Below are 26,349 nucleotides of genomic sequence, written 5' to 3' on the forward strand. Positions count from 1 at the left end.
TTCAGCTAGAAACACACATGTGTTGGCACAGCAAATCCATTCTGGGAATGCAAACCTATAGAAACAAAAGCACCAGTATGTAAGATTACAGGTATAAAGATGTTTCTTTCAGCATTGCTTGCAGTGGCAATTAATAAATAATAACAACGACAAAAACCCAAGCAAAAACAGAATCACCATGAATACAGCAGTGATCTAAAAATTAACATATTATAGAGTAAAATGTAGCTATTAAGAGATTATGTTCATCATCGCCTGCTCAGTGAAACAAGCACTTTGCAGTGTGCTGTGCATTTGACTCTGACGTGTTTGATTTTGAACAAGATAGCAAGAGGAGCAGGAGGAGACCACCAGGATGTTATCAGTCATTATTACACTGGTGAGATCTAGGAGGTGTGCAGGAGAATGTTCTTAAGTGTTCCTCATATATCTCAGTATTGTTTCCTTTGTTATAATAAGCATGTCTTACTTTCATAATGAAGAAAAAGGATAGAGAAGATGGAGCGCATGGGGCAAGAAATGTGGCGCTGAACAGACTTGGAGACTGTTACTTTGGAAATAAGTAAAAGAACTAGAGATGTTTGGTCTGAAAAAACCAGGACTCCAGGAGGAATGCTGGTGTTTACTCACTTATTGGGCTTTTGGGGTCCTAGGAAATCAGACTCATTTTTCTGCTTTTCTGAGGTAGAGGCTGGAGCCATGGATAGAAGCAACAAAGGACATTTCAGCATAATGTGAGGAAGAAGGCACTGAGAGTCCAATTTGTCTGCACCTGGGAGGTGATGACCCCACCATTCTTTGTACCACCCAACCCACCTGTGAGCTGCGGTGCACTGGCCTGGGCAGCTGTGCCCAGGCTCAGTCCCTCAGTGGTACCTTGGGCAATGTCGTCCTGCCTCTGCAGGCAGGGCCGCTCCACCTTGTGCCCGGGCTGTGGCTCTCGCTCTGGCTGCTTGGGACCCCTCCCTTCGTTGAACACATGCGGCAGATTGGCTGTGTGCACCTGGCGGAGCTGCTCATAGTCGCTCAGAGCGGCTGTCAGGTCCCAGTTTTTGCCTGTGGACAAGAAGTGACAAGAGGTGACAATATGAATGCATGAATTATGGTCTCATCATAGAGAAGAACCGTGACAAGAAGGGTTTCCCATGAGGACATAAACTAATGAATTTTCTACCAGTAGTTCTCATTTTTCAAAGGGGAAAATGGCCCTCTGCATGACTCAAAGTAGATTTCATACCCATAAGTGACGTCCATCTAAAATATGTGACTATACACAGTTTCAGAGCCTTTAGGTTCAAACACACACACACACACACACACACACACACACCCCTAAACATTGCACCCCCGATTATCACATCCGCCTTTGAAAATCAAGTTGTAGAGCTTACTCTCTGAGGGGAACAAAGCGTCAATTAAAGAAAAATGAATTGAAATAATTCTCAAAGTTTCTTTGGGCTTTTGCTCAGAGTTTTACTTTTTAAGCTTACTATGAGAGAAGTAGAAGCTTGGGGGGGATTCTCTGGTTAGTGAGTGTTGGTAGGAGATAGGCTTCCAAGCTCAGGCCCTGCACCGGGTGCGATGCCAGGCTGGGCAGGTGTGCCCTGCGTGGGTACACACTCAGCAGGGCTCCCACCCCGACACGGGGTGCTGGACTGGCACTTCGTAGCACTAGGCGCAGCTACACTGGGGAGGTGGAGGCAGCGTGGGCACTCCGATTCCCGACTCTGAGAGTCAGTGGCCTTGTAACAGCAGGAAGGAGTGTCACACACTGCATCCGATTCAGTGAGGCATCATCCTACAGCACGACTGGGCAACTACAGTTAACAATTTCAACATAACCAAAAGCGTAGATTTGGAATGTTCCCAACACAAAGAAATGATGCATGTTTGCGTTGATGGATATCCCAATTAGCCAGATTTGATCACTACACACTGTATGCTTGTATCAAAATATCACATCTGCCCCGTCAATATGTACAACTATTATGTATCCATAAAAATTAAAAATTAAAAAAAATTTAAAAAGAAATCAAAGAATTAAAAAGTTAGCCTTAATTTTAAGGAGCAAATAAAAATAAGCTCCCCTCTCATCTTTTCCATTTTAAGTTACTGGGAACCCCAACAGATGTCACATCAAGTAAGGATGAGAAGGAAAGGCACAGAGGCCCATGGTGAAACCTGAGGCTAGAAGACTGGGGCAGCCACAGGATACATGTCCCTGATGCCGGGATACTCACTTTTGGGAAGGAATGCAACCCAGAAGAACAGTCAAGAACACAGGTTCTAGAGCCTGGCTTTGAGCCCTGGTTCCACCTTCTAACTAATTCTCTGATGGTGAATATATCATTTCATCACCTAAGGCCTTGCATTCCTTCCTGTACAATTAGGATAACACAATCCATCTAATGAGAACTCTTATGAGGGTTAAATGAGAAAAGGAGATAGTGTTTGTAAAGTTCTTCCTTTATGGAAAGTGCTTAATAGATGGTAATTACCATTATTCTCATTAATTATAGGTTTTTGTTTTATGTTTAACTTCTAGCACTCGGAGTTAAAAGCCAGTGAGTAAGTGATAGAGCTGAGATTCAAATACAGATCTGCCTTGATTCAAACCTCAGCTTTTGGTGTTATCGTTCCCTTGAACCTGACCCAGCTTTGGACATAACAGCTCCTGGTTGCTGACACACCTCCTTCTCTACGTTGCCCACCTACCATGACCCTTCATAACCAGAGTTTACCCTTTTCACCTGGATCCCCACTCTCCATCCCCACCTTGCCAATGCATTCAACTGCTCGGTTCTACTCTCTTCTCCACAGATTTACCTATACTCTGTGAGGTTCTTATTTGACTGTTACTAATGCCATGCTCCAAACACACCACGGCCATGGGAGGGCACTAGAGGCTTAATTCTAACATGGATATTTTCATACTTCCTCTTCTCTTGCACCCTGGGATGCTCTACGATCCCTTCACTGGTTCCTTTGCCTCTTCCTGCCCATAAAACACATGGATTCCCCTAATTTTTCTTCTTGCTCTTCTTTACTCTTAATTTATACCCTCCTTTGAAGATTAAATCCATCTCTATGCGAATAAGCTTAATTCTAGTTACAACTTATATCCTAAGTTTTAAAGCCAAATATCTTGACTATGGCAGATATTAGCTGACTATCCAGTTTCTATTCTCCTCATCTAATTCTATATGCTCAGAATTCTAATTTATTTTGGATAGCAATACACACAGCTCAAAATATTCATTTTCTCCTGCAGATCTTCAAAATATGTTCCTGTTGTCCTATCTTTCTGTATTTGCTTACTCTGTTCATTCTTCCTGGAATAGTTCCTCCAAGCAGCAAGACAGTATAGCTGTATGGAAGAAGACCTTAACCAAAAGAATTCAAAGACTGAGGAAGTTGCCTGTGAAGTTTTTCTTTCAGGATGCCTCAATTTCTGATTATCACCAAACAGCAAGTTATTGGATTACTAGCAGGCACAGGTTTCATGGTAAGAACTACAACCTCTAGTACAGTTTGCTGCTGAAAATGTTTATGCCTTAAACTTCTAAATCATTTGATTTTTTTTTCATTGTCTTAAGAGGCAGTGGATTTCGAGTTAAATTTAACATATGTATTTTGGCACTCAGAGAGGGATGAGCTGCTTTAATTTAGTACAAAACCATCATAGCTCTGAAGAAAAACTATAAATCAGATATACATGAACTCACAAGAGGAGGTGAAACAGAAACTGACTAAACTCAGGGGGAAAAGGAGTCAAATTGTTTTAGGAATGAAGTTAAACTATAAGGGAGAAAAGAGAAAACAGACTACAGATTGCATAGCAAGAATGAATGATAAATATGAAAAATAAGGAGACAAAACAGAAATAAAGAAACACAGGGTTAAAGAAAAATGTTAGATATAAAGTAGGTACAAAAAAAAATCCAACATACTCATAATTGGAGCCCCAAATAAGAAATCTAAAACAATGGAAAAGGAAAAAAAAGAATTTAAAGATTTTAATTAAAAAAACAAACTTTTTGAAATATTTGTTTTTACATATTTAAAGGGCACACTGTATAAGGAAACTGTTCTTAGTCAATACCAACATATATCCTTTAAAAATTATCCTCTTTTAAAGATAAAGATAATTTTTTAAATATGTAAGCAAAAAAGAAAGAAAATCAGGTTGGCAACATACTTCTTGGCAGCAACATTCAATGCCAAAAGACAATAGGGCCATATCTACAAGATACTGACGGAAAGAAAGCAATATGAGCTAAGAAGGTTTTATGTACATCCAGTCTACTCTTTTCTGTATAAAGGCTGTAGACAAACCATTTAAAACATGAATAGTTCAGAAAACAGTTCTCAAATGGACACTTTTTGAGAAAACTACTAGAGGATGAACTCCAGCCAATCAAGAGATGAATAAGAGTTTGGCAAAGGAGCAGTCAGGCAGCAGTAAGTTTTCTTAACTGCACATCTAAGAAAAAGCAAAGGTAGAGATACAAGTGATAAAGAAGAATATCAATATTGTGTCAAAATGAAAATGATACAATCAACAAAAATGGTAGAATTTAGAAAGCAGAATAAATTTGCAATGCCTCAGCTGTTACACAAGAGACTGCAAAGATAATGTTTACAGTTGACAGGTCAGGCCAGGTGCAGTATTTCACACCTTTGGGAGGCCAAAGTGGGCAGATCACTTGAGGCCAGGAGTTTGAGACTAGCCTGGCCAACATGGCGAAACCTTGTCTCTACTAAAAATACAAAAATTACCTGGACATGGTGGGACACGCCTGTAGTCCCAGCTGCTCAGAAGACTGACGCACAATACTTGTTTGAACCTGGTAGGTGGAGGTTGCGGTGAGCTGAGATTCACCACTGCACTCCAGCCTGGGCGACAGAGCAAGACTGTCTCAAAAATAACAACAATAACAAAAACACAAAACAAAACTACAGTTGACAGGTCAAATATGTACAAGTAAGCATATTTAATAGTAGAAGGGGAAACAATAAGAACAGACAAAAGATATACTATTGGTTAAATTAGATGGTAGAAGAGAGAGAGGAGAATGAAGGAAGAAGATAGAAGCTTGTTTTATTGAGACATATAGGGAATAAACTGATATTGTCTAAAGAAAAAGGGATATAGGATATTACATAAAGGCAAACTTATGTAACCACTAGTTATAAACATAATTATAAGTAGTTATAGTTGTTATATACCAGTGGTTAAAAAAGTAACCATTAACATAATTTTTTAAATATCAGAAAAAATATTCTAAAATAAAAAGCTAAGATAGCATAGTGAAAGACATTTAAAATATTTATACAGAAAAACAGAAACTATGACAGAACTAAAACCAACCATATCTGTCATAGCAATACATTTAAGTAGGCTTAACACAACTATTTAAAGAAAAGGATTTTTACATTATCTCTAAAAAGAAAGATGAATCATTTGCTGTATATAAGAGACACACCTAGAGCAAAGTGATTTAGAAAGGTCACAACTAAAACAGATAGACAGTAGTTTATCAGGTATACAAGACAAAGACAAAACAACAATAACAACAGAACTGAACTTATGATCTTGTATCAAACAAGGTAGAATTCAGGCCAAAAAGCATTAAGTAAGATGAGGAAAACCACCTTATAAGGCAAAAGTGTTCAATTGGCAATGAAGTGTATTAATCATGTTTTTTATTCTTTGTATTTTATGATGCTTTGACATCCTGGGGCCTTTGTGACCTGGGAGAGGCTGCACCTCCTTGGGCTAGCATATTCCTAGAGATAACAAACTACTCTTCTGCAAGCCTGCCTTTCATATACAAACCCATTAATCCAAAGCCCAGACCCCTCAACCACAGCCTTTCCTACAATTCCAGGCCAATATTCCCCTCCTCTAATCAGCCCAGGGCCAGGTACCAGATAACTCAGAAGGGTCCCTCCACCTTGGGCCTGCTGGAATTATTCAGACAAGCCAACCCTCAACCAGCTTAGCCTGCTTGCCGTGCCCTGCCCAATCCTTCCCATGGAAACTGCAATAAAGGCTCTTGCTCTGGTTTTTCTCCTGCTCCCTCTGCCTCCTGACTATGAAACAGAAACAGATTAAACTCAGGGGGAAAAAGGAGTCAAATTGTTTTAGAAATGAAGTTAAATTATAAGGGAGAAAAGAGAAAACACACTACAGATAGCATAGTAAGAATGATAAAAACGAAAAATAAGTCAAGTAGCCAACATAAAACAGAAATAAAGAAACAGGGCTTCCCCACATGGCCCTGTGTGGTGTGTCATGCACCCCGCTTCTAGGGAATTGTAAGTAACAAACTTCTTCCTGTATAATAATAATTTCCATATCTGCACACCTGGTTAAAACAAATCCAAAGTACATATGGAAACAGAAGATATAAGAGGTATGAATATCTGCACAGTAAATTAGAAGGCAGAAACTTCATACGGCGGAAACTACCATGAAACACTAAGATCGCCACACTGACATACACAATTACCTAGAGCGTACCATAAACAGCAGCAGTGACTACAACATGGTAACAAACAGCCTGCAAATCCTAGAGGTCGTAACAACACAGGTTTACTTTTTACTTGTTCCACACATCCCCCATGGGTTGACTGAGCTCTGTGACATACCTTGTCATTCCAGGATTCTGGCTCATAGAGCAGCCACTCTATGCCTATGACTGCGGAAGAAGGATACAAAGCCAGGAGCATCTCCCATCAACAATCAAACACTCTGGGCCAGAGGTGATATCTCACCTGTTACAATCCATGGCAAGAACTAGCCACAGGCTCCCATCCAAACACGGGGCCCAGGAACTACATCCTCCCACGTGCCCACAAGCGGGAGTCAGAGAGCGGGACATAGTCCGTGAAGTGCATTAGTGCTTAATACACTGGATGTAAAATTAACACACATAAATAAATAGCCTTTATCTGTGAAGAAAAAGACGTTAGAGGACATACTGGAAGAATATTCCATACACAATTGCAACTAAAATGATAAAGTAGTGAGGGATATATTTAAAAGAAACATACACGACGTGAAAGGAAAATAAATCTCAAGACCCCAAAATCACTAAGCCAAAGGGTGTCAGGCAAACCTGCCTCCCATTTTATTTCTAAATAAGATAGCTACAAAGATAAAAAACACTACATACCTCCCTCACAAGTTGCTCACAAGGAAATTCCTTATGGGCTTCAAGATCTTCCTTTAGGGCCTCAGAGCCCTAAAACAGTTCTGTTGCATTTTACCCTGGCAATGTAAATTGATAGCTTATCTCCACAGATGTGGGACAAAGGATAGCCAGAACTCTTAAGTTCTGTCTTAGAGTTCTAAGTCATCTTAGAGATACCTAAGTCATCTCTCTGCTCACCTGAGACAAATGCATATCTGGTTGCTTCCTCTGCCCTATTGTTTATGTAAAAATTCAGATTTACTGAGTCAGACTAAAGCATAAGCGACTATTCCTCTACCTGCCTCTCTCATGTAAATTGTGTATTCAGTGTAAGGCTGATCAAAGACCCAAAAGAAAGCAAACTTTTGTCTCTTATCTACCTATGACCTGGAAGCCCCCACTTCAAGTTGTCCCACCTTCCCAGACCAAACAAACATACCTCTTACACATATTGATTGATGTCTCACGTCTCCCTAAAGTGTATAAAACCACACTGTGCCCTGACCACCTTGGGCACATGTGCTCAGGATCTCCTGAGGGCTATGTCATGAACCATTGGTCACTCATATTTGGCTCAGAATAAATCTCTTCAAATGTCTTACAGAGCTTGAATCTTTCTGTCAACAACAGCATAAATGTGGAAAACTTATAATATTCCTCAAGGGCATACAAGTTAAACTGTGCATACCATAAACTGAAAATCCTAATCCCCACCAACTAACCAAATGAATCCTCTCTGGGCCAAGGGGACCCTAGAGACACCTGAAAAACTGAATTCCTGGACACAACTGACCAGCATTAACATTAAAGTACAGATCCTAAGACTGACCAAACAGACTGTGTGGCAATGAGATACCAAATTCCAACCTGACTCTGAGATAGCATCACAAGACAGATAATAGACCCTGAATGAAATCAAATATATTTTACTCCAAAATATATTTCTTTGACATATTTTAAAATGGCTCTGCAAAGCTATCTTTGTGGGGGAAATTTGCATTTGTAGAGAATCTCCATTAACGCAGCTAGCACTTTCCTGGTTGCAGGAAAGATTAAGTAAGAGTCTGACACATTGAAAGGTCTGAAAAGAGACATTTACGATGTATTCTCTCTGAAGGCTGCTAGCTGGAGGCTGCCTCTACATAACAAGAATGTTGGCTTCCGCAATCCCTTTATCTTAACTCAAGCATTTCTTTCTACTGACTTCAAATCTTTAGGCAAAGCTTAACTCTTTCAACCAATTGCCAATTGGAAAATCTCTCTGAATCCACCTATGACTGTGACCATCCCCACTTCCTGCCTTTCTAAGCATCTTTGAGATGTCCCACCTTTTAAAGCTGAACCAATGTATACCTTACATGTATGGATCCACGTCTTTGCTTGTAACTTCTGCCTCCCTAAAATGTATAAAACAAAACTGTAACCTCATCACCTTGGGCGCTTGTTCTCAGGACCTCTTCAGACTATTCCCCACGTCATGGTCATTCATACTGGCTCAGAATAAACCTTTTAAAATATTTTACAGAATTTGTTTTTTCCATCAACAATACTATGTTCCTAGTTTAGGAGACTTAATGTTGTAATTTATTCCTCTAACTTATACATATGATTTGATTCCAGTAAAAACAAAACAAAACAAAAAACAGAAGCAGGTTTTGTTTTCCTTCCTTGGAATCAGACAAGCTGATTTTAAATTCACATAAAAAAATAAGGAAGAATAACCAGAGAAACTCTGAAAAGTAAGTACAAAGAGGAGGAAGGAGCACTCTGAGACACTGGCATGAACTCTACCGCCTCAATGACTGGTTTGTGATCAGACTCAACAATGGAACATAATGGTGTAAACCAAAAATAAAATTCGAAGGCCCCCCGACAACCATCTAAATAGGCTCCCTCCTGGGCCAGGGCACCCTAAAATTTAACCGGAAAGACTGGTGAAGGCCAGGGTGGGAAGTAGGGGTCAGACGGGCCTCAGTATGCCCTCTTCCTTTTTGGAATGCAGGAAAAGCCAACCAGCATTTAACATCCAGCATTTAACATTTAAACATCCACATTTAGCATCTAGCATTTAAAAGCTGACCAGCATTTAACATCCACGTTTAACACCCAGCATTTAACATCTAATTGGACTTAAGTCTGATAAGAAACATTTAAAATCTATTCTCTCTGAAGCCTGCTACCTGAAGGCTTCATCTGCATAATAAAACTTTGGTCTCAACAACCTCTTTAGCACAACCCAGACATTCCTTTCTATTGATAACTCTTTCAACCAACTGCCAATTAGAAACATTTTAAATCTACCTATAATCTGGAAGCCCCCACTTTGCACTGTTTCACCTTTCCAGACCAAACCAATGTCCTTTTTCTTTCTTTCTTTTTTTTTTTTTTTTTGAGACGGAGTCTCACTTTGTCACCCAGGCTGGAGCGCAGTGGTGCAATTTCGGCTCACTGCAACCTCTGCCTCCCAGGTTCAAGCAATTCTCCTGCCTCAGCCTCCCGAGTAGCTGGGACTACAGGCTCCTGCCACCATGTCCAGCTAATTTTTGTATTTTTAGTAGAGGCAGGGTTTCCCCATGTTGGCCAGGCTGGTCTCAAACTCCTAACCTCAGGTGATCCGCTGCCTTGACCTCCCAAAGCACTGGGATTACAGCCATGAGCTACTGTGCCCACCAAATGTCTCTCCAAATATTTTACAGAGTTTGACTCTTTTCATTGACAATGAAAAGCCCCAAAGAGAATCAAATACACACAAAATGTTAAAAGACAGTTGTCAACTTGGGAAAATGTTTGCAACTCGTATCACCTACAAGGGGTTTATATCTGAAGAAGGTCAGGTCCTGGAAAAATCTGAGGAAAAAACATGAGGCAGGAAGTTTGTCAGGGGATTGGGCAGAAAAAGCATCAGGCCCACAGTGCAGGTGCAGTATATTGTAACAAATACTGTAATAAAAAATATTTTTTTCTTTAAGTCAGGAACGTTCACCTTTTCACTTAAATGAAACACATTATGGCTTCTTTTTGTCTTATCCAAATTGCCAGCATCACTATTCTTGTACTTTGGGACCACTATTAAGTAAAAGAAGGGTTACTTGAACACAGGTACTGTGATGCCAGGATAGCTGATCTGATAACTGAGATGGCCACTTAGTGATGAATGGGTGGGTGACATGTACAGCCTGGACCCACTGGACAAAGGAATGATTCACATCAGGGTGGGATTTCATCATGCTACTCAGAATGGTGCATGATTTAAAACTTATGATTTCTGGAATTTTCCATTTAACATTTTCAGATCGTGATTGACTGCAGGTAAAACTGAAGCCTTTAAAAGTGAAACCGTGCATAAGGGGGGCTATTGTATGTATGTGCCTGTGTGTATGTATATATGTATATATGCACATGTATACACATACACACATGCACACACATATAATAGCTCCCCTAATCCACAGTTTCAATACAGATATACTCTCTCTACATATAGTATATATGTGTACTCATACGCACTATATATAGTATGTGTGTGAGTGCATGTGTATGTATCTGTACCACATAATCCACTGTTTTGTGAGTTTTCCATTACTTGGAGCCCAACGCATTCCTAAATAATGTAGGGAAAAATACAGGAGAACAAACAATGGCAGGGGGAACTATGTGCTATGTAGAAGTATAGATTCCACCAGGATATCTAGGAAAGAACCACCATCATTTGGGATCCAAGGGGCTCCCTGGGGGAAGTGTCATTTTTTGTCTGAGATCAAAAAGAAGAGTAAAAGTTGTCTTGGCAAAGAAGCCAGGAGGGTGAGCAGGGAGAGGGGTGTTACTGGACAGAAAGTTGCATCTGGATAAATCTGGAAGTAGAATGGGCAAGCACATTCAAGGTACTGAGGTCATTAAGTGTGGATGAAGTGGGCAGCAGCAGGAGGAGAGGTCTGGTTAGGATGACGGTAGCAGGATAGCAGGGAGGATGAGATGCCAGGGGAGAGACGCCTTGCAGGAATTGTACAGTGGGGTTTAGATTTGACCTCAAAGGCAAAGATGAGTCACTGAGGCATTTTCAATAGGAGTGAAACATGATAAGATTTTTAATTTAGAAAATAAAGTATTTGCATTTAAGAAAAATTACTCTGGTTGCATAGCAGGGACTGCATTTGCATTTGCACAATACTGGGGCAAAACGAATGTTAGGAGGACACCTGTATTAGTCTTGTCTCATGCTGCTAGTAAAGACATACCCAAGGCTAATTTATAAAGGAAAGAGGTTTAATTGACTCACAGTTACACAGGGCTAGGGAGGCCTGACAATCAAGGTGGAAGGTGAATGAGGGGTAAAGTCATGTCTTACATGGTGGCAGGCAAGAGCTTGTACAGGAGAACTCACATTTATATAACCATGAGATCTTGTGAGACTTATTTACTACCATCAGAACAGTATGGGGGAAAGTGTCCCCATGATTCAACTATCTCTACCTGACCCTCCCCTTGACACGTGGGGATTATTACAATTCAAGGTGAGATTTGGGTGAGGACACAGCCAAACCATATCATTCCGCCCTGGCCCCTCCCAAATCTCATGTCCTCACATTTCAAAAACCATCATCCCTTCCCAACAGTCCCCCAAAGTCTTAACTCATTTTAGCATTAACTCAAAATTCCACAGTCCAAAGTCTCAAGACAAGGCAAGTCCCTTCTACCTATGAGCCTGTAAAATCAATAGCAAGCTAGTTACTTCCTAGATACAATGGGGGTACATTCAATGGGTAAACACTTAGCCAAAAGGAAGGGGCTGCAGGCCCCATGCAAGTTCAAAATCCAGAAAGGCAGTCAAATTTTAAAGCTCCAAAATGATTTCCTTTGACTCCATGTCTCACATCCAGGTCACGCAGATGCAAAAGGTGGGTTCGCATGGTCTTGGGCAGCTCCACCCTGTGGCTTTGCAGGATACAGCCCTCCTCCTAGTTGCTTTCACAGGCTGGCACTGAGTGTCTGTAGCTTTTCCAGGTGCACAGTGCAAGCTGTTGGTGGACCTATCATTCTGGGGTCTGGAGGATGGTGGCCCTCTTCTCACAGCTCCAATGGGCAATGCCCCAGTAGGGACTCTGTGTGGGGGCTCCCATCTCACATTTCCCTTCCGCACTGCACTAGCGGAGGTTCTCCATGAGGGCTCTGTCCCTGCAGTAAACTTTTGCCTGGACACCCATGCATTTCCATACATCCTCTGAATTCTAGGTGGAGGTTCCCAAACCTCACTTTTTGACTTCTATGCACCTGCAGGCTTAACACCATGTAGAAGCTGCCATGGCTTGGGACTTGCATCCTCTGAAGCAGTGGCCTGAGCTCTACATTGGCCCTTTTTAGCCACGGCTGGGATTTGAGACTGCACACAGCAGCAAGGCCCTGGGCCTGGCCCTTAAAACCATTTTTTTCTTTTAGGCCTCCAGGCCTCCTGTGATGGCAGGGGCTACTGTGAAGACCTCTGCCATGCCTGGAGACATTTTCCCCATTGTCTTGGCGATTAAAATTTGACTCCTCGTTACTTATAGAAATTTCTGCAGCTGGCTTGAATTTCTCCCCAGATAATGGGTTTTTCTTTTCTACTGCATTATCAGACTGCAAATTTTCCAACCTTTTATGCTCTGCTTCCCTTTTCAACATAAGCTCCTACTCCAAACCATATCTTTGTCACAGTGGAAAACGGTCACAGACATGTCAGCCAGAGTCTGCAAGGTGCAGTGTTCAAGATCATGATGGTCTGCCTATTTCCCTCTGGTTTGTTGATTTATCTATTGGAGTACAGAAATCCTGTGCGCCCTCTCCCTTCCTTGTCATATGCCGTAAGACCTATTGATGAGGAGAAATTAAGTTCTCGATTCAGTCTCTGAGCTATAGTTTATCAGAAATGGGTTGTGAGTGATCTAGATGGCGAATGAACAAAACTCAAGATGGGTTTGGTGACTTATTGGACGTTGTGCTTCTCCTTGTTGGTGAGAAGCGTGCACATTTCCAGTGGTATCAAGAAGAGGAGAATCAGCAGGGCACGATGTTACCGCTGTTGCCTGCTGGTTAGATATGGGCCAAAGGATATGGATGGATGAGGATTTGACAAAAGGGGTGGATGGTGCCAGAGAGCCTGTGCTCAACCTCTCCCCTCCCTTCATTCTCCTCTGCATAATTTGGGAACAGCCTGGAATGGCACTTCCCAGAACTGCTTTCCAGACAAGCTCCAGGTTCTCAAACGAGAAACATTCATGTGAGGCTTGGAAGGCAGCAGGAGAAGTCTTCGAACGCCAAGGTTAGCTGTGAGCAGAAACAGACCGCCTCTGGCCCAGCTCCGGGGAATCCCATCCTCAGCAGCCCAGATGGTGACAGTGGCTCTGCCTGTGAGTCATGCTGCGCCCAGGAGAGCTTCTGTGGGTGAGCTGCTTCGGTGCTCTGGGGCAGTAGGCTGTGACAGCACAGAGCGTCCCCACCGGCATCCCCGGGGTTGAGCTTGACCTTTCAGTCATGTGTTTCTATCTGTGGCTTCCCTGCCCTTCACTCCCACCCTTCCAGCTGGGGCGCAAGCCTCTAAGTGGTGGTCTGAAAATCCTTCTCACTTGCAACCTCCAGATTCTTACGTGCCCCTGAAAGAGCCGTGGCTATATTCATACGTGTATACATATATGTGTATACATAAAGATGTGTATGTACACAGGTGTCTACAGACCACTATTTGAGCTTGGAGAAAAATGTGGAAGAACACACACTAGCTTGCTCACATGGGTTTCCAGGAGTTGTAATGACATGAATAGAGAGAGGAAGGAGGGATTGGGATGAGCCAAGCAACAAAGAAGACTTTTTTGAGAAACAAATGACATGTATGTTATGATACCATTCATGCAAAATTACATATGCATGTGAATATAAATGCATACATTAAAACAGAAGAAAGGCAGGTGGGGTCAGGATGGGCCCTCAGCAGGAATTCTGAAGGTGAGGCTACGCTGGTTCACCCTATGGAGAAAGGCTCCCGCCAGTTACGATTACTATTAACCCTTCCTATTATTCTAGGAATGAATCCATTTATCCGGTTTCCTTCCTCCAGGATAGAATGACCAAAGAAGGGAAATGCAGGCAGAACATAAAGACTGCAGACAGCGCAGATGTGATGGGTGGGAGGCTTAGCCTCAGCTTTTACAGTCAATTTCTTTAAATGGATTAACCCTGAACTTAAGTGAAAGTCTAAATTCCATACATATAGTGTGGATAGCTCACGTATGTATCAATTTACAGCATGGCTTTGGTGTATTAGATAGCAAGGACTGAGGTAGGGCTTTCCGCACAGCAGCCCGCCGGGGCTGTGGGTACCACATGCATTCACTCGGGGGTGGGAGTCAGAACAGCAGGGAGTGTCAGGGGCCAGGGTCTGGCCACAGCCCTGCTGTGAGCTTGCCTTGTAACCTTGGGCAACTTCTGCCTCCTCTGAGTCCCAGTTTTGGCAATGTTAAGGAGAGATGGTTGAGATTCATCTCTAAGGGGCAGTGTAAGTCTGAAGAGTCTGAAAGTTTAAAAACAACACAGGATAGAGGCTTCTGCTGTTATTCAGATGTCCGGCTGGAAACCCCAAGAAGCGCGCATGTGGCCATCACCAGGGAAAACTCTAGGCTCCTCTGCCATTGCTCCTACGATTGGCTCCCTCATCTCATTTTCCCCTCATTCCCTGACACCCACCACTCCCCTTACACCACCCATGTCCCTAGCATTGATGGCCTGCACTTTGCCAACCCCAGGAACACTCAGCGCTAGCCACTCCCTCAGCCATGCTCTTCTTGGCATCTGGGATGCCACATTCCCTTGACTTGCCCCCTCTCCACTACTGCTCAGCTGGGTCTCCCCTCCTGGGTCCTCCTCCTCCTCCTCCTGGCCTCTGCTTGCTGAAGGGCTCCAGCCCCAGGACCACCGCTCCTCTCCCCCTGCACTGCCTGCCAGGGCTGCTCGCTGTGAGTGCCATCTAAACACTGATGACTCCTGGAGTTTTGTCCTCAGGCCAACTCTTGATTGCACATCCATCTCCTGACTCAACACCTCCATTTGGCTATCTAAAAGCATCCCAAGCCTAACACAGCCTAAGCCAAAGATCCATGCATCGTGCTTGACTCTGTTCTTACCCTCACACCCCACATCAGCAAGTCCTTGCAGCTTCACCTTAAAATATGCATTCTTGATCTAATCATAATCAAAACCTCTCCCACTGTCACCTTAGCTTGGCTGCATTTCTTGCTTGGATGATTGCCAGAGGCTCCTGGTTCCTCTCCTCACTTCCACCCTGGTGTGCCCTGTCACCTGTTCTCCACAGGACAGCCAGAGCGGCCCTTTGAAAATGTAAATCTTGGCCGGGCGTGGTGGCTCACACCTGTAATCCCAGCACTTTGGGAGGCTGAGGCAGGTGGATCACAAGGTCAGGAGTTCAAGACCAGCCTGGCCAAGATGGTGAAACCCTATCTCTACTAAAAAAGAAAGTACAAAAATTAGCCAGGTGCAGTGGCAGGTGCCTGTAATCCCAGCTACTCGGGAGGCTGAGGCAGGAGAATCACTTGAACCCAGGGGGCAGTGGTTGCAGTGAGCTGAGATCGCGCCACTGCACTCCAGCCTGGGCAACAGAGACTGAGACTCCGTCTCAAAAAAAAAAAAAAAAAAAAGAGAGAAAAGAAAAAAGAAAATGTAAATCTTGTCATGTTCCTCTCCTTTGAAACCCCAGGGACTTCCAATCACTTTCCAAATAACTTCAGAGTCTTCCCCACGGCCTCCAGGCCTTTGGCAATCTGGTCCCAGGCACCAAGTGACGTCGCCTTTTGTCCCTCTTTGGGCTCCAGCCACTCTGACCTCGGCCAGGGCTTTCTGCCACAGGGCCCTAACACTCGCTGTTCCTTCTGCTTGGATTATGCATTCTCAGAATATCTGCGCTCTTTCTCCTTCACTTCACTGTGGTCTTTCCTGAGCTATCACCTCATCAGAAAGGCTCTTCCTGACCTTTTAATCTAAAATGCCCTGTGTCCTGGCATCCAGCAATCCCACTTGTAGGTATAATCCCTACAGAAATGCCCGTACATCTGCCATATGCGCATAGAGCCACTAAAGATGAGTACAGCAGCCCTGTTCATAACAGCAGAAAAGAGAAACAAGTCAAATGTTCATCAAAAGTAGAATGAACAAATACATTTGGTTTATTCAAGCAATGGAATGCTATGTGGCAACGAAAAAGCAATTTAATTCCATACAACAACACAGAGGAGTCTCAGGAATATCTTGTTGTAGGAAAGGAGAAAGTTCCTAAAGATTCATGCGGTCTGGCTCCATTTATATGAAGGCCAAAGCATGCAATACTAAACAACATATTGACTACAAGTGCAGACACGCACGGCAACACGCTAAGAGAAAGCAAGGGAAAGGTCAACACAAACTTCAGGTGAGTGGTCATTTCCAAGGGGGAGGCAACATGATGGGTTAGCAGGAAACACAAAGGGATGTCAAAGTTAATGACAAATTCCATGCCCCCCACACTTTCTAAGCTGGGAATTTTCATAATTAATTCTGATAAATTAATTTTGTACTATCTCAATATTTAACAGAAATAATGAATCAGAGTAGGTTAAACTGTGGCAATCAGTAGAGCCTCCTGCCTCCCATCAGGAGCTTAAAGACAAAAGGCCTATTCCTTTCTGCACACAGCAGTAAAGGTAGAGTCCAGGCCTCTGATGGTTCCGCTCCACACACTCATCCAGGGATCCAGGTACCATCTTCCACACGTGGCTTCCACAGCTGCCTGGGCGGCAGCAGCCCACTCAGCCAGCAGGGGCAGGGGAAGTCCCTCACGGCGGAGACTGCTTTTCCAGGGACTATGGCAGCCTGGAGGACAGGGATTGCTACTCAGAGGGGAGGAGGGCCTCTTCCTCCTGGCTTCACTGCAGACTCTCCTCAAACTTCACCTCCTCAGGCAGGCTATGACGGGCCAGCCTAGAAGGGCACATGTCACTCTTTCTGTTGTTCCTTGGTGGGGTGTGTGACACGGCCACATTGAAGTGCAAGGGAGCCTGGGACATGAGGTCTCTTAGCCTGCTTAGGCAGAAGGAAGGACAGGTTTTGGAAACAGCTAGTTGCTTCTACCTCAAACATTTGAAAAAGATGTATACTACAAATCCTGTGTATGTATACATATACATGCACACATATTGCATCTACACACACATGTGTGTATATGGATATCTGCATGGAGAACTGAAAGAAGAGACATCAAAATATCCTTGGGATTCTCTTTAAAGAGTAGGATCCGGAGTGACTTGTATTTCCTCATTTTGTTTTTCTGGGGCCTTTTTTTTGAGATAGGGTCTCGCTCTATCACACAGGCTGGAGTGCAGTGACATGATCTTGGCTCACTGCAACCTCCACCTCCCAGGTTCAAGTGATCCTCCAACCTCAGCCTCCTGAGTAGCTGGGACTACAGGTGTGCCACTGCACTGGGCATTTTTTTTTTTTCAAGTAGAGATGGGATTTTGCCATGTTGCCCAGGCTAGTCTCCAACTCCTGGGCTCACGGGATCTGCCCACCTCAGCCTCCCAAAGTGCTGGGATTACAGGTGTGCGTCACCAGGCCCACCTGTATTTTCTCATTCTGTTGGCATTTTTTCAATGAATTTATACTAATAGCCTCAGGGCCTCAGTTTACCTAAACACCTGGTGCATGTGATTGTTTGGGTAACTAACTGGCTCCTTTTTGTTTTTAATGAATATGCAGACATCCAAAAGCTAAAATAAATTGTGTACTCAACTATTTCAAACAACTGGCTAAATGTAGAAAAGTAAATCATTCAGTTTTAGTATTGAATGGTAACTATTTTGTGTTACTCTGCAAGATTGGTATTGAAACTTTCAATCTCATAGTAATATAAAATATAATTAGTATATTTTTATGATAAAGGGATAATAATTTTGGGAAAAAACCTTTCAATTTGGTTATATATATATATATATCAACTGAGTAAAAGAGCAAGTTATAATTATACACACACATATGTACACACACAATCGTGCTGTATGACAATTCAGTCAATGACAGATCACATATACAATGGTATTCTTGTAAGAGTACAGTGGAGCTGAAAAATTCCTATTACCTAGTGACATCATAGCTTTTGTAACTTCAGAGTACAACACCTTACCTTTTCTATGTTTAGATATACAAATACCATTACAATTGCCTAAAGTTTTGTAGCTTAGGAGCAGTAGGTTACAGCCTAGAGCCTAGATGTGTAGTAGGCTATGCCATCTACTGTGTGTAAGTGAACTCTAATGTTTGCGCAATGATGAAATCACCAATCACATGTCTCATAAGGTATTTCTGTCATTCAGTGATGACTATATACATGTGTGTGTTTATTATTGTATATGTGTGTATGTATATAGTATGTATATAGTGTAATTTGGTGTATGTGTATACATACATATACAATAATAAATTAAACACACATATCGTCATTCATCACTTAATGATGGGAATACCTTACACACACATACATGCATACATACACAGTAGGCATTAACTCATGGTTGACTTATTCCACAGACGAAATTATCTTATTGTTGTATGAATAGATAAAAGAATACGTGCTTACAGCCTGAGAAATTCTACTTTTGGGTTTCACACACTCCAGATCTTATAAACAAAGTGTATTCTTAAGTATTTCCAGATGCTTGGGTTCTCTGTACTCAGAATACAATTAATCTAAACAATGATGCAAATAAATGGTACAAGCGTTTTCATGGCAGCTGAAGAAATAGCTAAACTGAACAGCCAAAAGCTACAGACAAGGAAGTGCTCCATGCTGTGCCTTAGGGAAGGCTGGCTGGCTCATGGCCATGGATTCACTGAGGAATACCCCCACGAGGCTCCCAGGACATGCAGGCATCCCCGGGTGCTGATGGCATGGATATGAATAAAGATGCGTACGTGCTTCTTAAGAGGCGGACAGAGTAAGTGGTAAGACAGACATGGGAACAACTGTCATGGACTGGGATGACTGAGAGGTACTGCAGAGGAGCCGGGGGTCTGCACAGGGGCTGACACACCCTGCTATTTGTGAGCGAGGCGCGGAAGCTTCCCGGAAGAGGAAGCGGGAGGCCAGTATGGGACACAGAACACAGAAAGGCTCAGAGGCTTGCAAAACCACCACCTGCACAGGGGTGTTGGGGGTTTGAGAGATTTGGTGGCTGAACGAGGAAAAGAGATGAGACCACAGGCAGGCAGCAGCACGCACAAGCTGTACAGAACGAGCTTGGAGTGGTCTGCAGCGTACACGTGGGGAAGGGCACATCCGCACAGCAGGAGCTTATCTAGACCAGACATTTGCTCAGAGATTACTCAGGGTGTGTCTGGGAGGGTGTTTCTGGATGAGATGAACATTTAATTTTGATTTGTAAACTGGGCAACGCACATTGCCCTCCCCAACATGGATGGGCCTCATCTAATCCACTGAAGGGCTGAGTAGAACAAAAGGCTAAATAAGAGGAAACTCACTCTCTCTGCCTGAGTGTCATTGAGGTGGCCTTGGACTCAGCTGGAACGTACACCCTCAGCTCTCCCGGTTCTCCAGCATGCTGACTGCAGATCATGAGACTTCTCAGCCTCCATAACCTCATGGGTCAATTCCTTATAATAGGTGTGTCTCTCTCCCCCACTCTCTCTGTAATATACATGTGCACGCACACTCACACACAGATACAAACATGTATGGGTATGTGTGCATATTGCAGAGTCATGTGCCACTTAACGATGGAAATACCTACCGAGAAATGCATCACTAGGCGATTTCATCATTGTGCGAACATCACCAAGTGCACTTACACAACCTAGACGGCACAGCCTACTACACACCTGGGCTCTGTGGTGTAGCCTACTGCTCTTAGGCTACAAACCTGCACAGCATGTAACTGTACTGAATACTGTAGGCAACTGTAACGCTAGGGTAAGTATTTGTGCATCTAAACATGTCTAAAAATTAAAAAAAGTACAGTAAAAATAAGGTACAAAAAATAAAAAATGGTACACCTGCACAGGGCACTTACCGTAAACGGAGCTTGCAGGACTGGGAGTTACTCTGGATGAGTCAGTTGAGTGAGTGGTGAGTGAATGTGAAGGCCAGGACATTACCGTACACTACTGAAGACTGTAGAAACACTGCACACTTAGGCTATACTAATTTAATTTTTTCTTTCTCAACAATAAATTAAACTTAGCTTACTATAACTTTATTTTATACATTTTTAAAACTTTTTGGCTCTTGTATTACAAAGTGTTACTAACACTTAGACTAAAATACAAACACATTGTACCACAGCACAAAAATCTTTTCTTTCTTTCTATCCTCATTCTAGAATCTTTTTTAAAAAAAATTTAACATTTTTTCTTAGCCTAGGCCCACACAGGGTCAGGATCATCCATATCACCGTCTCCACCTCCACAGCCTGTCCCACTGGTAGGTCTTCAGGGGCAGTGACATGCATGGAGCTGTCATCTCTTATGATAACAACGTCTTCTTCTGGAACACTTCCTGAAGGACCTGCCTGAGGCCATTTTACACTAACTTAAAAAAAATATATAAGTAGAAGGCACACACTCTAAAATGATGATAAAAAGTATAGCATAGTAAATACATAAACCCATTACGTACGTGCTTCTTAAAAGGCGGACAGAGTAAGAGGTAAGACAGACACGCCAACAACTGTCATGGACTGGATGACTAAGAGGTACCACAGAGGAGTCGGGGGTCTGCACATAGTCATTTGTTAGCAAGTATTATGTACCGTACATAGTTGTATGTGCTAGACTTGTATACAAATGGCAGCACAGATTTATTTGCAGCATCCTCGCAAATATGTGACAGCTACAATGTCATTTGGTGATAGGAATTTTTCAGCTCCACTGTAATCTAATGGGACCACCATGGAATATGCAGTCCATCACTGACTGAAAAGTCATTATGTAGCACATGACTGCACACAGGACCTACATCTCCTATTGGTTCTGTTTCGCCAGAGAGCCTAGACTGAGACACATGTCCAGGTGCTGTCACTCAGAAGCGGGGTCTCGGGGTCAGAGCTCTGAGGGTAGCAGCAGCTTGGGGCTTTATAGGCACAAGGCTCTATCCTACCAGTGGGCAGTGGATGCTGTGGAGGTTTCATGCGGGACGCAAAGCTGGCAGGTTCTTCGTGGAGAAAACTGCTCATGATTGGTCAATGTTTAAAACAACTGGATACGTAAAGACTTGAGCTTGCGGCTGGCAGACTTTCAGCAAATGGTCTGCGGTAAAGAAACCACCAGCCTAGGGGCCAGAACATGGAGGCCACCTCTGGCTCGTGTATACAACAGGAGGTCAGCGGGGCTGGGCTGTAGGGCGGGACCAGAGAGGACCAAAATGATAGTCTCGCGGGGGGACTTTTAGAAAACATATAATTTCATTTCAAACTGTCAGATGAATTTTTAAAAAACATACAACTTGATTTTAAAGAGAAATAAATGAATTCAGTGGCTGTATTCATTTCTACTCAGCCCCACTCTCTGCCATTCCCCCCATGTGTAAGCAACACTGTTGCTACTATTGCCTCAGTGCAGGTGGGAACCTGCTGGAATAAAGCGTCATGCTGCAGAAAGCCAGAGTTAACTTGCAAGTCAGTCTTGCAAGTAAATCTCACTGAGTCCAATCATCATCTTTCTAGACAGCCTAAAAAGCTGCGCACTGAAATCAGCAACACTATTAACTTCATTCACCAACGTAAGGTCTCCTGGCCTTTAATCTTAAAATGGTTCTTAAAAAGGAATCGAAATACTGATTTTCATAAAAATATCAAAGACAGTGAAGCCAACTGTCAAAATGAATTCAGTCCTGAAAATTAAAGTATGCTTTGCTGAGACTGACAGCAGCCTTCTCATGTGGGATTTGCCAGGCACTCTGCACCCTGGTTCTGAGATCTGCACGGTACTTAAGAAAGAAATCCATTTCTTTCAGTTACATCGTTTCAGTTAAAAATTCTCGAGGCACCTTTTTAAAACTGAAATAAAACTAAATCCTGCAGATATGAGAAATAAATCACTTCATGTCTCTTGGGTGTTTTCCAATCTGGCTTCCAGGAGGAGCTTAACTTGTCACTTCTAAAGAAAGTCTTCTAGCTCTTTCCATCTTATTTTACCAGGAAGTCTACTTGCTTCCTTCCCACAGTGTCTGTGTACCCCAGGGTTAGCAGTGGACGCAAGATTTTACCCTGGGAGAGACCAGACCACTGGCAGATTCTTAGCTGCAGAAATGTTCTCACAGTCTTTCATTTAATTAAAAGTTTTAAAATTTGTCTTTCTGTGCTTGGCTTGTTTCACTTAACACAATTACCTCCAGTTCCATACACACTGTTACAAATGACAGGGTTTTATTCTCTTTTATGGTTGGATAATTTGTACATGGTAGAATGAATGCCCAGAGCTGTGCCCAGCTGGGTGAACTTCTTCAAGTGTGCACATCCATGTAACCACTGGCATGATCAAGTAGATCATGGCTACGTCAAGCTCATCACATCAGATGGCCCCATGCCCCTCCCAGCCAATCACTCTGGCATCATTTCCTACAAAGTATCACACACATAGTAACTTAAAACAGTAGGCCGGATGTCCAGTAGGCTCAGCTGGTTTCTCTGCTTTGAGTCTTATAAGGCTGAAGAGGTGTCAGCAGGGCCGCAGTCCCTCCTAGAGGCTTGAAAGAGAACTGGCTTCCAGCCTCATTCAGATGTGGCAGGACCACATTCCAGGTGGCTGACTGTAGCACTGAGTCCCTGTTTCCTTGCAGGCTGTCAGCTGGAGGTCACTGTCAGTGTCCAGACGCCACCTGTGTTCCTCGGCTCGTGGCCCCTCTCTCCATCCTCAAGCCAGCAATGACTGATGACGTCCCCTTCATACATCAAGTCTTGGTGACCTCTTCTTCCTCTTCTCTCGGGGCCCTCTGTCTTCCTCTTTTGCTTCTAAAAGCCCTTAATATTACCTTGGGCCCACCCAGATAATCCAGGATAATTTATTTTAAAGTCCCTTCGCAGTGGTACCCAGAGCAGTGTCTGGCTGAATGTCAGGGAACAGGAATCTCGAGGGACATCTTCAGAATCTTGTCTTCTACACGGCCCTTGAGCTCCATATAAATGGAATCATGCAATAAATGTCTTCCATGTCTCTCCTCGTTCGCTCAGAATAAGGTCTCTGGTTTCATCTGTGTTGCAGCGTGCATCAATAGTTCACTTCTTTTAACCATTGAGTACTATCTACTGTTTAGCTGCACTGCAGTGAATTCATCTATTCACTCACTGAGGGATATTTGCATTGCTTCTAGGTTTGTGTGATTATAAGCAAAGCTGCTATGAACATTCCAGTAAATGTCTTTTTGTGGACATATGTTTTCATTTTTCTTTAGTTAATATCCAAGAGTATAATTGCTGGGTTAAGGGCTTAAATGTATTTTTAATTTTGTAAGAAACCACCAAACTGTTTCCCAAAGTGGTTTTATTATTTTGCCTTTTAACATTGGAAAGTTCTATTTTTCCACATCATTCTAATACTTGGTATTGTCAGCATTCTTAATTTTTTTTGTTTTGGTGGGTGTGCAGTAGTATCTCATTGTGGTTCTAATTTCTATTTGCCTCATGACTAATATGAACATTTTCTCATGTGCTTACTGGTAATTCATGTATCTTCTTCTTTTTTTCTGTTTTTAAGTCTTTTGCTCACTTTTCTATTATTTGCATTTTTATAATTAACTTGTGGTTGCAATTTATTCATTCTAGATACAAGTGCTCTAACAGACACATGTTTTATGAATATTATTTCCCAGTTTGTGGCTTACCTATTTATTTTATTTTATTTATTATTTTTAAGACATGGTTTTGCTCTGTTGCCCAGGCTGGAGTACAGTAGCATGATCTTAGCTCACTGAAACCTCTGCTTCCCCGGCTCAAGTAATCCTCCTGCCTCAGTCTCCCAAGTAGCTGGGACCACAGGTGCATGCTATCATACCTGGCTAGTTTTTGTTTTCTTTTTTTTTTTGTAGAGAAATACTTTTGCCATGTTTCCCAGGCTGGTCTTGAATTCCTGAGCTCAAGTAATCTGCTGGCCTTGGCCTCCCAAAGTGCTGGGATTACAGGTGTGAGCCACCATGCCCAGCCTATTTATTTTAAGTGTCTTTTGATGAACCGAAATTTTTTGTTTTGGTGAAATTCAATTCATAGTCCTTTTCATTTGAAATTCAATTCATGTTTTCCTTTTTCATAGTCCTTTTTTGGCCTCTCTAAAACGTGTTTGCCAACTCCAAGTTCATGAAGATTTTCCCTCCATGCCTTTTTCTAGAAGCTTCTTAGGTTTTGTTTATACATTTAGGCCTAACCTGCCTTGAAGTAATTTGTATGCATGGCAGGAGGCAGAGCGTCAAGGTCCTCCTTTTTTTTTTTTTTTTTTTAACATACCATTTTACAGTTGTTTCAGCACCTTTGTTGAAAAGAGTTTCCTTTCTTTCCCTTGCCCTTGGTGCAGGCCTCTCTCTGGATTCCGTCCTGTTCTGGGATACACGGTCTCTTGTGTATGCTCACATCATCCAATCACTTTGGCTGGAAGTCAGGCCCTGCAAGCCCTCCAGCTCTCTTCTGGAGGACTGTCCTCCCCTGTGTCCTCAGAGATTCAGTGCAACCCCAATCAGCTTCCAGCAGTAACCCACCAAACCCAGCCCTTCTTGTTTTTGGAGAAACTGAGGGACTTCTATTTTACATTTGGCTCTGGCTGCTGTCTGAAAAGCAGAAGCAGTGGGCAAGGCAAGAGGCATGGGGTCTGGGCTGTGGACCCCCACACAGGGGCTGCTGGGCTTCTGAGGGGAGCCAGCAGGATTTCTGATGACTGGCTGTGGGTGTGAGTAAAAGCAGTGAAAACTTTCGAGCTTTCAGACAGGAAGAGCAGCGTGTTTCCAGTCCCCCGTGGCTAGGGCTGAGATGGGCTGAGTGGCCCCGGAGGTTTATGTGATGGCTCAGGGAGCCTGGTCTGGGAGAGCCTGGGAGTTCTGTGGTGGTGATGCTGCCCCTAGGTTAGGGGAGGCTCAGTTCTCCGCTTGGAGTCAGCCAGGGCAGTTCCACCTATTGGACATGTGGACATACCCTAAGAGTTCAGTTGAAAACTACACTCAGATTGCTGACAAGATGGCTGAATAAGAACAACTCCAGTGTGCAGTTCCCAGTGAGATCGACGCAGAAGACAGGTGATTTCTGCATTTCCAACTGAGGTGCAGGTTCATCTCATCGGGACTGGTTGGACAGTGGGTGCAGCCCACAGAGGGCGAGCCAAAGCAGGGCAGGGCGCCGCCTTACCCGGGAAGTACAAGGGGTCAGGGCATTATCTCCCCTATGCAAGGGAAGCCGTGAGGGACTGAGTCTGAGGAGCTGTGCACACTCTGGCCCAGATACTGCACTTTTCCCATGGTCTTTGCAACCTGCAGACCAGGAGATTCCTTCCAGTGCCTGTGTCACCAGAGCCCTGGGTTTCAAGCACAAAACGGGGTGGCCGTTCAGGCACACAGACAACTAGCTGCAGGAGTTTGTTTTTTTCCATATACCCCAGCGGTGCCTGGAACACCAGAGACAGAACGGTTCACTCTCCTGGAAAGGGGGCTGAAGCCAGCAAGTCAAGTGGTCTGGCTTGGTGGGTCCCACCCCCACGGAGCCCAGCAAACTAAGATGCACTGGCTTGAAATTCTCGCTGCTAGCACAGCAGTCTGAAGTCGACCTGGGACACTTGAGCTTGGTGGGGGAAGGGGCGTTCGCCACTGCTGAGGCCTGAGTAGGCGGTTTTACCCTCACAGTGTAAACAAAGCCACTGGGAAGTTGGAACTGGATGGGGCCAATCACAGCTCAGCAAGGCCGCGGTGGCTGGACTGCCTCTCTAGATTCCTCCTCGATGGGCAGGGCATCTCTGAAAAACAGGGAGCAGCCCTAGTCAGGGAGTTACAGAAAAAACTCCCATCTCCCTGGGACAGATCACCTGGGGGAAGGGGTGGCTGTGGGTACAGCTTTAGTAGACTTAAACGTCCCTGCCTGATGGCTCTGAAGAGAGC

General features: G+C 43.5%; 1 protein-coding gene across 1 annotated transcript in view; it reads right to left on the reverse strand.

Moving 5' to 3' along the window:
• Positions 1-26,349, reverse strand: part of OTUD7A (OTU deubiquitinase 7A) — a 373,417-nt gene that overhangs the window by 93,276 nt on the left and 253,792 nt on the right. Inside the window, 1 exon segment of the mRNA XM_017960482.3 lies at positions 877-1,056. Within this exon segment, the coding sequence (XP_017815971.2) occupies positions 877-1,056 (180 nt within the window).

The sequence above is a fragment of the Papio anubis genome, chromosome 7, assembly GCF_008728515.1.
Source record: "Papio anubis isolate 15944 chromosome 7, Panubis1.0, whole genome shotgun sequence".
In the NCBI taxonomy this organism is placed as follows: Eukaryota; Metazoa; Chordata; class Mammalia; order Primates; family Cercopithecidae; genus Papio; species Papio anubis.